Source organism: Pinus tabuliformis, chromosome Q (assembly GCF_031772625.1).
Source record: "Pinus tabuliformis cultivar Carrire ecotype Pingquan chromosome Q, CPIR1, whole genome shotgun sequence".
Taxonomy (NCBI): Eukaryota; Viridiplantae; Streptophyta; class Pinopsida; order Pinales; family Pinaceae; genus Pinus; species Pinus tabuliformis.
In genome coordinates this window covers 1229166116-1229178654 of record NC_142296.1, presented here as the reverse complement: position 1 = coordinate 1229178654, position 12539 = coordinate 1229166116, and the positions used below count along the sequence as shown (strand labels likewise).

At 37.9% G+C, this 12539-nt stretch overlaps 1 protein-coding gene across 2 annotated transcripts; it reads right to left on the bottom strand.

Moving 5' to 3' along the window:
• Positions 1-1837: 1837 nt before the first annotated feature.
• Positions 1838-12156, bottom strand: LOC149224246 (uncharacterized). 2 transcript variants are annotated; one of them, XM_089386055.1, is made up of 3 exons: positions 12009-12156; positions 11510-11976; positions 1838-2094 (listed from the first exon to the last, which is right to left on the bottom strand). In XM_089386055.1, exons 2-3 carry the CDS (start codon positions 11769-11771, stop codon positions 2024-2026), a joined length of 333 nt encoding a protein of 110 aa, XP_089242181.1. In that variant the 5' UTR covers positions 11772-11976; positions 12009-12156; the 3' UTR covers positions 1838-2023. The 2 variants fall into 2 exon arrangements, with proteins under 2 accessions (XP_089242181.1, XP_089242180.1); XM_089386054.1 differs by lacking the exon at positions 1838-2094 and having other exon boundaries at positions 11065-11976; positions 12009-12155.
• Between the last annotated feature and the right edge of the window lie 383 nt (positions 12157-12539).

The following is a 12539-nucleotide window of genomic DNA, read 5'->3' as shown; positions in this document are numbered from 1 at the left end:
AATCGTTGGCGGTCGATTTCCCAAAAAACGTCGTTTAGGGCCTCAAAACGGCTCCGGAAGTTCAGGACCCGAAAAACTGCTAAAAATAGTAAGTTGTGCTACAATTAAGGAAACTGAAAATGCTGAGAGAAACAATGGTGTGGGTCCAGGTGGACTTGGTAGGTGGCCACCAAGATCCACCTGGATCATTTTGTCTCTACCTTGTCACTTCATCTCTCTCTATCTCTATCCCTCTATGTCTTTGTTCTTCCCTCCCTCTCTCTCCCCCTCCAACTCCATCTTTCTCTCCCTCCCCTCTTCACTCTCTTCGTTCCTCTCTCTCCACCCATCACTCTCTCTCTCTCCCCACCCTTCAGCTTTGTCAATATCTCCCTCCCTCTCTCCTTCTCTCTCTGCCCCCTCTCTCTCTCCCTCCCTCCATCCATATGATGGAAAATTTTCACTCTATATACTCAATGCTATATGTAATGTCTAAAATATTTTACATTTTAATTTTTATTGCGAAATGAGCTATGGTTTTTCAGCATGTGGTATTGATAAGCCATGGTATTGGCCCATGGTATTGTAACAAAACCTACTTACAAGTTAATAATATTCATGGTAAAGTGGGGGTGGAGATCCATTATTAGTCATGCTTGTACTCTAACAATGGATTTGTCTATTGGTCACTACTAGTTTAACATTGATCAATGCAAATTATAATGTTTTACTTTGAAAATTAAATATTTATTTTTCAATATAATTAAAAATAATAATTTTCAAACATTTGATTGGACCATAACTTGAAAGCCTTATTGCAACATTTGCATAATATAATGTCATGTGAATAATTGGTGTGTATATTTTATGTCATAATTTATAGATGTGGTTGCAATATTCATCCATGATTTTTAGATATTTGTGTAATAATTTTTTATACTCAAGTAAATAACATATCTACCATCAATTACTTCCCACCATACTTTAAGCAAGTCTTGGGATAAAAAATAGATATGAATAAAATGTAAATAATATACTTGCAGGAGTTACTTCCCACCATTATTAATGTTTTCTTTAACACTTTTGTAAAAGTAAAATTGTAAATGTGTAGACTTTTACTACCCACCAAAATTTATGCAAATTTATATACTTGAGAAAGCAATTTACTTGTCCACTTCACATTTCAAAATATAACAAATTGAATTTTTTATTTCTATTACTTTTAACTTTTTATTGAGCTAAGATTTTAATATTTACGTTTTATTATTTTTTAATTAAGCCAACAAATAAATGTTAAATGTTAAACATTTATACCTACACATCTACCTCTATATCCATTAAATGTTAAACTATACATCTACCTCTATCTCTATTTTTATGCAAAAGTATCTTTGAAATATGAAACAAATGATCACCTCAATGTATATAATTTATTGAACATAAATCATTAATTGTGAATTACCTCTAATAATTAATTAATTAATTTCGCTTTTATTTCATTTTTCTAAATAACATGAGAATATGTCATGGGCTTTCTAAACCATGGATTTAAAACCAACATTTCCCTCCTTATTTTGACTTTACCTTCTTTTCTTTTTTTTTTTCAGGAGCACCCTTTTTAATATCCTTGGAAACTTACACATATAATATCAATGGTATAAGCCCTTTGAATCAACAACAACAATTTGTTTAACAACGAGCGCCCTTTTTAATATACTTGGAAACTCACCTATATAATATCAATTATAAGCCTTTTGGCATCAACAACAATTTGTTTAACAACGAGTGCCCTTTTTAATATGCTTGGAAACTTACATACATATATAAAAAGCCATATTATCAATAATATAAGCCCTTTGACATCCTCAAAGGGCAATCTGTTTAACAAATAGTCGTCCTTTCTTCAAGTAATCTTAGTAAATGTTAAATAAATTCAACAATACAATAAAGATAGTCTCAACGGAAAACTTCTCCTACTACATTGCAACCATTCACTAGTGATTATGTTAGTACGAGGGATTCTCTAGCTAGCACAAGGATTAAGTTATAATGGAGCCCATATGATGCTGCAAATCAATCTCGATTGATCAATGTAGATAGAAGACCACATTTTCCCTAAAACATAAAAGGAAGCATTAACACATTAAGTTCCGCATTACCCATGAAGCATTAATCAACCATTTTTTACCTAAAAAAAAATTGTATTTATATTTTATTCATGGCTGAAATGATAGTTACCAATTCTTCAAGTCCTCTTAGCACATGTTATATAGACTCAAAAATACAACAATATTGTCCCAACAGAAAACTTCTCCTACTAAGCCTTCTAGTCCCTCAATGTAGCCTTATCTTACTATTCCTATATATATTTTGTTGTGTCCAATATCTAAAGCCTCATACAAGACCAAAATTAATAACATTAATAAGCATATATAAATTCCAAAAATGAACATAATCTTAACAAGAAAGTGTATCAAATATTTTGATACAGATCATTTTCAGAAAGTTGCTAATGCATCATGAGAGTTGTCAATGAGATAACACCATAATTTTGTTCCTCTCTCTTCAAGAATCCAACACAAAAAAAATTTTGACATTCCTTTGACATCCTATCTGTTTTCTAAATTCAATTCCTTGTAAATAAGAGTAAAGACATATTTTGAAGTAACTTAAAACGACTTGTTTCGGCTATTTCACTAGAGGCCTTGTACATTTTTAATTCGATTTTCCCTTCTCCTCCACTTTATAAGTGGCGAATCTCCATATACCGGTAAACCTTTCAAATTCTACTATGGAGCCAACTTTAGTAAACCCCTTAAAACGGATATTCTGCAAATTTGTTTGTCCTTGATCCCAAACTTTATTTGAAATTGAAGAAATGAATTTTTGATAAAAGCATAAGCCCTCCTATACTGCAAAATTTTTGCGGGCCCTGCTTGGCTCCCTCAAAAAGGCCTCAATCAATTGCCTCGTCTATCAATATCTCTCCCACTTGTCTTGGAACTCTTGACCTTTTGATCCATTTAACAACCAGTAAACAATCAAATCCCTGAGAAAAAAATTGAGAAGTAGGTTTTTGAATGCCATTGAACAAGCCATCATTTTGGATAGCCAAATATTCCAAATAACTAAACAGGGCACTGATCCATACGCTTTTAACTCCTTTTTCCTCAACCAACTTCTCAAGTATTGTTCAATAGGTAGTCCCAGACATTACCGGCACAAGTGAATTTTTTTGGCATCCTTCCTAATTTGACATACATAAGAGCACTGAAGCATTAAATGTCCAATGTCTTCCCTTAGTCTTTTACAAACACAACATATGCTCGAATCATTTTTACCTCTTTTTTTGGTTCATATCCCATTTCAAAACTCTACATTTTTTTTTGGGGGTAACCATATAAAAATCTAGTTTCTTTTTTGATTTCCCATGTACCTCTTCTTGCTTAATACCAGATAAAATGAATTTATAACCAATGTTAACTACATATATGCCACTTGCCTTATCCTCCGCTCAAGCCAAGAAATTGGCCTCTTCCTTAATTATGATATGGCCCTTTCTAAATTCTAAAGATAAAACAATTTCCACATAGCTTCTTAATCACCCTGTGGATCCATGCTTTAAGCCGATTTCTAGCCTTGTGACCAAATGGTAGTTGTAACCATATTCTCTACCTACTTAGATAAAAGATCCCTTGCCCGTGAAGATGGTGTAACATATTTGGAGGAAACATCACATCATTTCCACACCTTGGGATAGCATCTAAGCCTATTCTTACTCGAATATCGTTCCCTACTTTCCATGCCAAACGATTTCCTATTAAAGGAAAGGATAAGACTAATGTATTCCATTGATTGGAAACATTTTTAGTGCTTGGAACACATGGTCTCGGATAACTCCAAGCAATTGGAAATACATCAACAGATCAGTACTTTCGCTAGGGCCACAGGTACATTTGGCAAAATCATGACAAGGATTGGAAGAGATGTGGATCAACCAGGTAAATAATTACAATATATTTTCTTATGTTTAATTGTTTAAAATTCAAACTATAAATTAGGGCTGAGAGACCCTGAAACTCTCAACAGGGTCCTGGGAGCCAAGTTGTGGTGGAGGTGGCTCCGGGGTGGCAATGATCTGTGGAAGATCATATGGAAGACTAAATATAACATGCCTGATTCAACGTTAGAGATCCTAAGGCAACAGGAAACGCCTAAAGGTTCTTCTATTTGGGACCTGGCTCGCCTGAACCGGGATCTAGTGGAAAAACATGCTTTCTGGGAGATCCGGGGAGGAGCAGAGGCAAATTTTTGGGAAGATAGGTGGCAACAGAGAGAAAGCCTGAGTAGAATCCAAGATCTTAATCAAATCCGAGCCAGAATAGAAGGAAACAAGACTAGTGTTAGAGACTACTGGAAAGCTCATGCTGTGGAAGAAGGGTGGAGAGTTTGGATTGATCCAGTGGAATGGGACAGGGAGATTGAAGAAAACCTACAAGACAAATACAAAAAAGAAGTTGGATCCAGGAAAATCAGAGCTCGTGATGGCCAGGATATCCTTAGGTGGGGTAATTCTATGAAGGGCCTGTTTACCACCAAAGAAGCTTATTACTTATTTGATCCTCAGAATGGGGATGCTGGAAACCTGGATTGGAAAGCCGTTTGGGAAGATAATTGGTGGCCAAAAGTCTCTATTTTCATATGGTTGGCTACAAAAAACAAGATCCTAACCTGGGATAGGATCCAGAAAAAGGGCTTCAAGGGGCCTTCGATATGCTGTCTTTGCAACAAGGAAGGGGAAACCAGGGATCATCTTCTGATTAAGTGTCCATTTTCTAAGCATTTGTGGGTGAATATTAAGCAGACCTTCAATAAACCAGGATGGGTCATCAATGATTTTAATGAATTGGTCTTCAAATGGAACAAGGAGGCCTTCCAATGCAAGGTCGTTAAAAGAGCCTGGAATCTTATGCCCGGGTTTGTTATGTGGATGATCTGGAAGGAGAGAAATCGGAGGATTTTTCAGAATATGTCAAAGGATCTGGAGACAACCTGGGTAAAAGTTGTAGAGCTCATGCGGGAAACAGTTCTGGTGGAGAGATGGTACGAGGATGATTGGAAGACAAATCAGGAGGAACAAGAAATTTTGAGGAAGTTAAACTTAAAACTGGAAATGGTCCATCACAAGCTATCCGTCCCCCAGGATATGAGGAGCCAGAGCCCCGACAAGTTCAGTCACCCCAGGGATACCTTTGTTAAGTTAAATTTCGATGGGGCTTCGAAAGGAAACCCAGGAGAAGCAGGCTTCGGAGGCATCTTCAGAGATAGCAATAAACAGGTCAGATGGATATTCGCAGAAGGGGGAGGAGAGATGACTAATAATGAAGCTGAATTCTGGGCACTCCATCAAGGATTAAGGATTGCAGTTAGAAATGGTTATCCTAACCTGGAAATCTCGGGCGATTCTCAGATTGCAGTGGACATGGTGAGGAAATTAAATAATGGTAAAAGCTGGGAAAAGGCCACCAACAGTTGGCGAACTGCGGGTATCGTTCAGGATATTGCAGTTCTATTAAAAAAGATTGACTATACGGTAGTAAGCCATGTCCGCAGGAAAGGTAACCAGGCGGCTGATTACCTGGCCAACTGGGGCAGCAGAGGGAGGGGTAACAGGGTTGATCAACAATGGAAGGTTGTTTGTGGAAACAGCGAGTGGAACGAGTTGGCTGAGATCATTAAGGTGGATTATGACCAAGCCACGTAAGCACCTTGTCAGATCTTTGAGCTGGCATAATCAAAGGACGTGGAGATCCCGATGGTTGATCAGTGATCAATCGGGGAGGCTTAATGAAATGATGGTTGAGTACAGAGCTGTACTTTGGCAGTGTGCGAAGGTAATGGCACTCGATCTTGCGCAGGGTGAGATCATTAAGGTATGTATTTTCAGTGGAGGGGATGGTGGGCTGTCAGAAGCCTCGTTAACAAACAGTAACCAAGGAATAATTACCATTAATGCTGCCAACCGCGAAAACAAATGGCGGCATTTGATCGCCGGTGATAATCGGTATGAGAAGGTCAAAAATCCTACTTATATCAAGTTCGGGGAAGGCGACCGGACATCTGTTTGTTTCCAAATTGGGAGAGGAGCGAGTAGGGTGTTGGAGAGCCGTCTGGCCTGGACTGAACGCGTGGAGCAACAGAGACCTCCCAGCAAAGGAAGCAGGCGAATTATGGAGACCAGACAGCGGACTAAGGAGATTGAGGAACATCTGAGAGTGGCGACGGAGGCGCAGGATAAGAAAGGGAAGGGCATAGCCCAGGATAGTCCCCCGACGAAAATTTGGGAAATTGATGATGAGTCGGAGGAAGAACTCCCGCGGGGTGATGATGGAGGGTGGTCGGCCACGCAGATAAGGGCTGCAGCTAAGGAATTGCACCAGCAGTGTGAAGGGTTCTCTGAACCGAAAGGGAAGAAGGAGCGGAGCCCGGGGCTGAGGAACCGTGCGGGAAGCCTGGCTGAGGAAATGGAGGTGAGTAGAAAAAGAGGATGGGGCCAGAGGAAGCGGACGCAGGGGGAAGGCGAGGTCTCGGGGCGGAAGCCAAATCCTGAGAAAAAGACAAGGCATACCGTGAATTACAGACTCAGACGGGCGGAACGAGCATTCCAGAGAGAGTCTGATCCCGCTGTTCGAAAAGTTATGCAATTTTTGGAGGAGGAGTCCCTCCAGAATCAGTCCGCTGACGAAATGGAAGAATGGGAGCCCCTGCTCCACGACCCTGGTCATACCAGGGGGCGAATGACGCTCTTTAAACAGTCACTTCACATTTACTGGGTGATGAAGGGGTTACTGGCGAAGGCGCTCGAGCAGGTGGCAAAAGAGATGGTGGAGCTGGTCAAGGGAGAACCGGACCTGCGCAGAGAACTTAGCTTCATTCGCGTTGCTGTGGAGCGTCAGGAGGAAAAGATGGAGGCCATGCATCAGCTGCTGAAGAGCATGCAACGTGATGATGCGGGAGGGACAAGCCAACCACCAGACACGGACAATGCCTGAACTAAGATATGCTGGAAAATTTTCAATGCCTTTTTAGCTGTAGTTTTTTGAGATATGAAGAGAAAGATACTTGTTTTTTGCAGATTAATAGCTTTAGAAACTCTAATGACTGTTTAGTACTGTTAGCTAAGATTCTGAGACTGTGGGCCTTTTATTTTTGGGCTGCCACCAGAAACTATAGGTGGTTTATCACCTGGTTTCCCCATGTGGGCGGGTTTTGATACTTTCCTGATGATATGTAATATTCTAATTTCTATCGAGTAATAGAATGGGTTCCTCCGTAGCTTACAAAAAAAAAAATCAAACTGTAAATATTTGCTTTTTTTTTTAGCGGAACTTACCATCTAAATTGTTGAACAATGATCTAACTTGAATCTTTGTCTTCACAGCACATTGGTAGGCCAATGTCCTCAATTGCAAAAGTTTGCAGTTAGATTTCTCAGCCAAAATTGCAGTGCTTCTGGGTGTGAGCACAATTGGTATGTTTTTGAATAGATTCACACAAAGAAGAGAAATTGTTGGGAAAAAAAATGGTTAAATGGTCTCAACTTTGTGCACGAGTTATTGAACAAAACCCGATACAGATCCCATTGTGTTGGATGATTTTGATCCAACTTGAGAATGGGTGGGCGAGACACAACCGAGTTTGATCCTGGTTTTAATATTGATGCCATGGAGTTGGGGGGTTGATCCCAATGAAACGAGTTATTGAACAAAACCTGATACAGATCCCATTGTGTTGGATGATTTTGATCCAACTTGAGAATGGGTGGCCGAGACTCAACCGAGTTTGATCCTGATTTTGATATTGATGCCATGGAGTAGGGGGGGAAGTCTATCCCAATGCATATCCAGTAGTTGAACCAAGAGCTGAAGGAAACGAACCACCAAGCATAGCATATGGTGAGGGAAGCAATAGTCGTGCAGCTCAGCAGACTCATGCTTCTAGTTCTGCTAGGCCTAATGTTGCTGCTACTATTACTGCTAATGAGGTTGGAGGGGAGTTTGAAGAGTCCTCATACTCTAAGCCCGATGATGTTTGTGGGCCATTTAGAGCCTCATTGTTGATTATGTAAATTTGTTGATGATATGTCTTGCACTCAATGTCATTTTGATATATGCAACCTTACATGGTATATGGATAAGCATTCTTTGCATATTTTGTGTCTAATGGTTTGAAATCTTAAAAATAATTTTTCCATTAAAAATTAGTTATTTTGTGTATTTTTTCATTTGATTTGATATAAATGCAACCTTACATGGTATATAGATAAGCAAACTTTGCATATTTTGTCTCTAATAGTTTAAAATCATGGTCTGAAATCTTAAAAATAATTTTTCCATTAAAAATTAATTGTTTTATGTATTTTTTCAATCTGATTTGATCTGGTTAGAATCCCAGTTTGATAGTTTGATAGTTGGCCAGTTTTTAAAACTATGTTTATGTAATAAGGAACTTATCAATTTCATTAGTAACTTAAGCTTCAAGTTAGGGTTTTTACCTGGTTTTGCTATAAACAAAAGTTTCCTGCTTTCATTTGTACACTTACCATTTTTAGCAATACAAGCAACCAATTTATTTGCAGAATCTTTCCTGCTCATTCAGATTTGCAGCTGCAATCCACCCTGGATGCGCAAGTGACTCCCTATTTTTCTTATTCATATTAACCTCAATAATTGTAGCAGTTCCTGGGTGAATACAAGAACGCTATAATGCCAACACCTTACAAGTCTTCGTGAAGCATTACAAGCTAGTATTTTAGATCCAGAGGACTGTAGGGAAGGGGAATAGGCCAAGTCAACAAATTTATTATTCAATGACACCTTCAGAGACCCGAAGAATGTAATCCGATTCCCCTGTTAGATTGAATAATCTCACCGAGGTACCCAAGGCCCTGGAAAACAATAAATCCCGTGGCCTCGATGTCGTTCATGCAAATTCTACAATGTTTATAGTAATTCAGAAAACAACACTCCGAGAATATTGTCAATGAAGGAAACATTAAATTAACCCCCAAGGTAAGGAACCAAGAAGCCTCATAAACTAAAATTTCCTTTAAAATATTGGCCAAAGCTTTGGATCTGTATTTAAAATGCATAACTGCCCGAGATTATTAAACCTAGGAGGACAGGGTTCGTAACAGGCAAATACAATTTTAGAGTGGACAAAATGGGCCAAAGCAACCAAACCAAAAATATTTTGTTTATCAACTTTGGTTCCAAAAAGCTTATGACAAAACTCAACGGTCATTCCCCTTAACCAAGATGGAAGCATAAAGCATTAGCCCAGACATTTTACAGGTAGTTAAAACTCTTTATACAGACACCTCACCATGCATAACGGTTAACAAAAGCCATTCATAACAGTTTAACTATGTTACCAAAAACAAGAATGGAAACACAACAAAACGAGAGACGGGCCAGAGGGTTTTGGGCCATCAGAAATGGCCTCCTCTCTTGCATTATGCATTCTATGTAGATAAAGAATAAAATAGGGAATCATTCGAAGTCAAACGTAATACAACATGTGCAATGTATCATTGTTATAAATAGAAGTAGGCATATGCAATGTATCAATCTTCTTTAATAAAATTAGGCATATGCAATGTATCAATCTTCTTTAATAAAATTAGGCATATGCAATGTATCAATCTTATAAAGAAGATTGGTATTTCTTCCCTTTATTTTCTTTTTAAGTTATAATTATTTTTCAAAAATATGTATATAGGGATACATAGATGTGTAAATAAAGTTGCAATTTAAATCTTTTTTGAATTGATTTTTTTCAGGCACTAGAGATAATGAGCAAAATCAGTATTTTTTACTTGAAATTTGATAATAATAAAAATAAATTGATGGAATTGCATATATTAATTGTTAATATTGCAAATATCAAACAGTTATAGGGGTATTTGAGAGTGCCGAATGTATTTTTGCATTAAAAATAAAAATTTTACAAATCCAAAATTACAATTTTAACAAAAATTTACAACCAAATTTCAACAATGACAAATCAAAAAATCAAAATTATAAAACATCTGCCCTTTTTCCCCAAAAAATTCCCATAAATAAATATTTCCTAAACAAATTCATTTCTTGACATTCCTTTGAAAAAACATACCCTGGTGACATATGTTAAATTTCTAAATATCCATTAAAACAGAATGCACAAATACGTGTCATCATTAAATGGTTAGGCGAGGACAAAATAATGCCATCCTTCTAACTATCAAAAGTGACCAACATGAAAACTTCGTTGATGGTTCCTTTTCAATGCAAGAAGGAGAGCAACATAGACAATGTTTAGAAATTTTCATGGAGCTATTGAATAGGACCAAGATGGACTTTTGAAATCCTACGAATTCCAGTTGGGAATCTGGGATTATGCCCATTACCAACAATTCGATGGCAATTTGAAGTTGACAAAATTGAGAAAATTATTATATTGGGTGGCTAAACAGATGTGGTTAGCTGCCAATCTCCAAATCCATATAAAAGTTCAGTAGCTATACACGTTTATTAATCCTACTTGCTTCTATCAAATTAAGTTTGACATGATACAGCTGTTTTATAAGCTGCTATATGAATCCTGCTTCGATCAACTAGATTGACATGATACAGTAGTTTATAAGCCTTTTGTGGGCCAATGCAAAAAGCAATCGGAATACTTCCCGCACCCTTAAAGAGTTCAAAGGCCGTAGGATTGTAGATATAAAAACATAAGAAGAAGCTCTGTGCCATATGGATCGGTACAGCCTCAGAAGGAAATGGAAACTGGAAAATTCTCATAAAGCCAACATAATAGGTGTGCCTAACGCTAAACCAGGATGGAAAGGTTGGTCCATCTTAACTTAGGGACCGGTTAACATGAAAAGTTCCTTTGTTTTCAATGTATATCATTATGGCATGAAAGAACTGCAAGAACATTGCCCTCTGCCTCCAAGATTTGATTTCACTGCATGTAAGATTTTAAGCCGGCGCGCTTTGAGTGAACACGGAGAAGAAGAGCAGAGGGCAATGTTGCATAGACTGATTAAGTTTCAAATCAGAGATGATTATTATGGTTGCAATATAACATGCTGACGGGAACAGTGTCCCTTTACATTGAAAAACCCTGAAACAAAATACCATAACCACTAATTTCATAAAAATGTTGGAAGAAATGAATGTGGATAACATCGATCGAATACACATCCAGTCCCCGTCCTCTTAAATAATAAAAAAATTGAAAGCAGCAAAGGAAGTATTACATTAGAAGCAGCGTGATCTCAAATCATTTATTTTTAATTCACATAGAAGGTTTGAAATCTTCAGCGAGTGAAAACCTAAAATGACCGGAAGCAATGGAATTGAGGGCTAATTTTCTGTGCTTGCAGCTCGTTGTTGCTTAATATGAGCAATGAGGGTCTGTATCTTAGAGATGGCGTTAGTTTTTTGAGAAGGGCAATTGAGCAGTGCAAGCTGTGAGAGCTCCATACCTAATTCGAAATCCCCCTTTGCAACAGCAGCGCGGGCAGATCTGAAAGCTCGGTCGGCGGCTTCGACATCGGAGTAGGCCGCTGCTTTCAAATGCCGGGAGGCGTGCTCGTACTCCGTGGCCGCAATCGCACTCTCAATTTCCGCCATAAGAACATCCGGTGACATTAATTTCGACCGATTTGCAGCGTTCCAGTCAACTTTTGGCTTTGGTTTTGGCCGGCGAGGTGAGGAGGATGAATAAGAAGAGGAAGCCGAAGCCATCCCGCAAATCCCACCAAATAACACCTTTGAGCAGCTCAGACTTCTCGCTAAATTTTAAACATCGCAGCAGCAAAGTACAGTCTAAATTTTCTCCTAGCACTCGTCAATTGCGTCACAGTATTTTGCTCGGCAAGGTAGCTGTAGAAATTAACCAGAGTACTCTTCTATCACCACGGCCACGGCCATTCTAATCTGGAGACTTGGCCTTATGCTCCACCATAAATCTGGACACTTGGCCTTATGCTCCACCATAAATGATGTCCCTTGCTGCCCACAGCTGTGTGGTCTAATGGCACACCGCCAGGTGATTGTGCTTGATATCCGGGTTGTAGACTGATCAATTACCCTTGCATGTACAAAGGATACGTTGTTACAAGGTGAAGAGCCTGAATTTTTTTAAATTTTTATTTGGGTAAAATTCTTTTTTTCACCCTTTTGGTTGTTAACCTGTGTTGACTTACATCGATTTAGAGTCCACGAAAATCAATAAAAATGAAAACAAATATAATATAAAATTGTTATTAAATTTTTTAAAAGTAATTAACAAATATAATATAAAATTGTTATTAAATTTTTTAAAAGTAATTAATTATTTATATATATAAATAGTAGTACAATCACATTAAAAATATTAATATAGTTGATATGGCAGAATGTTTCATAAATATATAACAAAAAAAACTATTGCAGTTAAGATTTAGAATTGGAGAAATTTATTAAAATTGGAATAATCTCAAATCCTTCAAAAATTGGTGGGTAGGGAGCTAC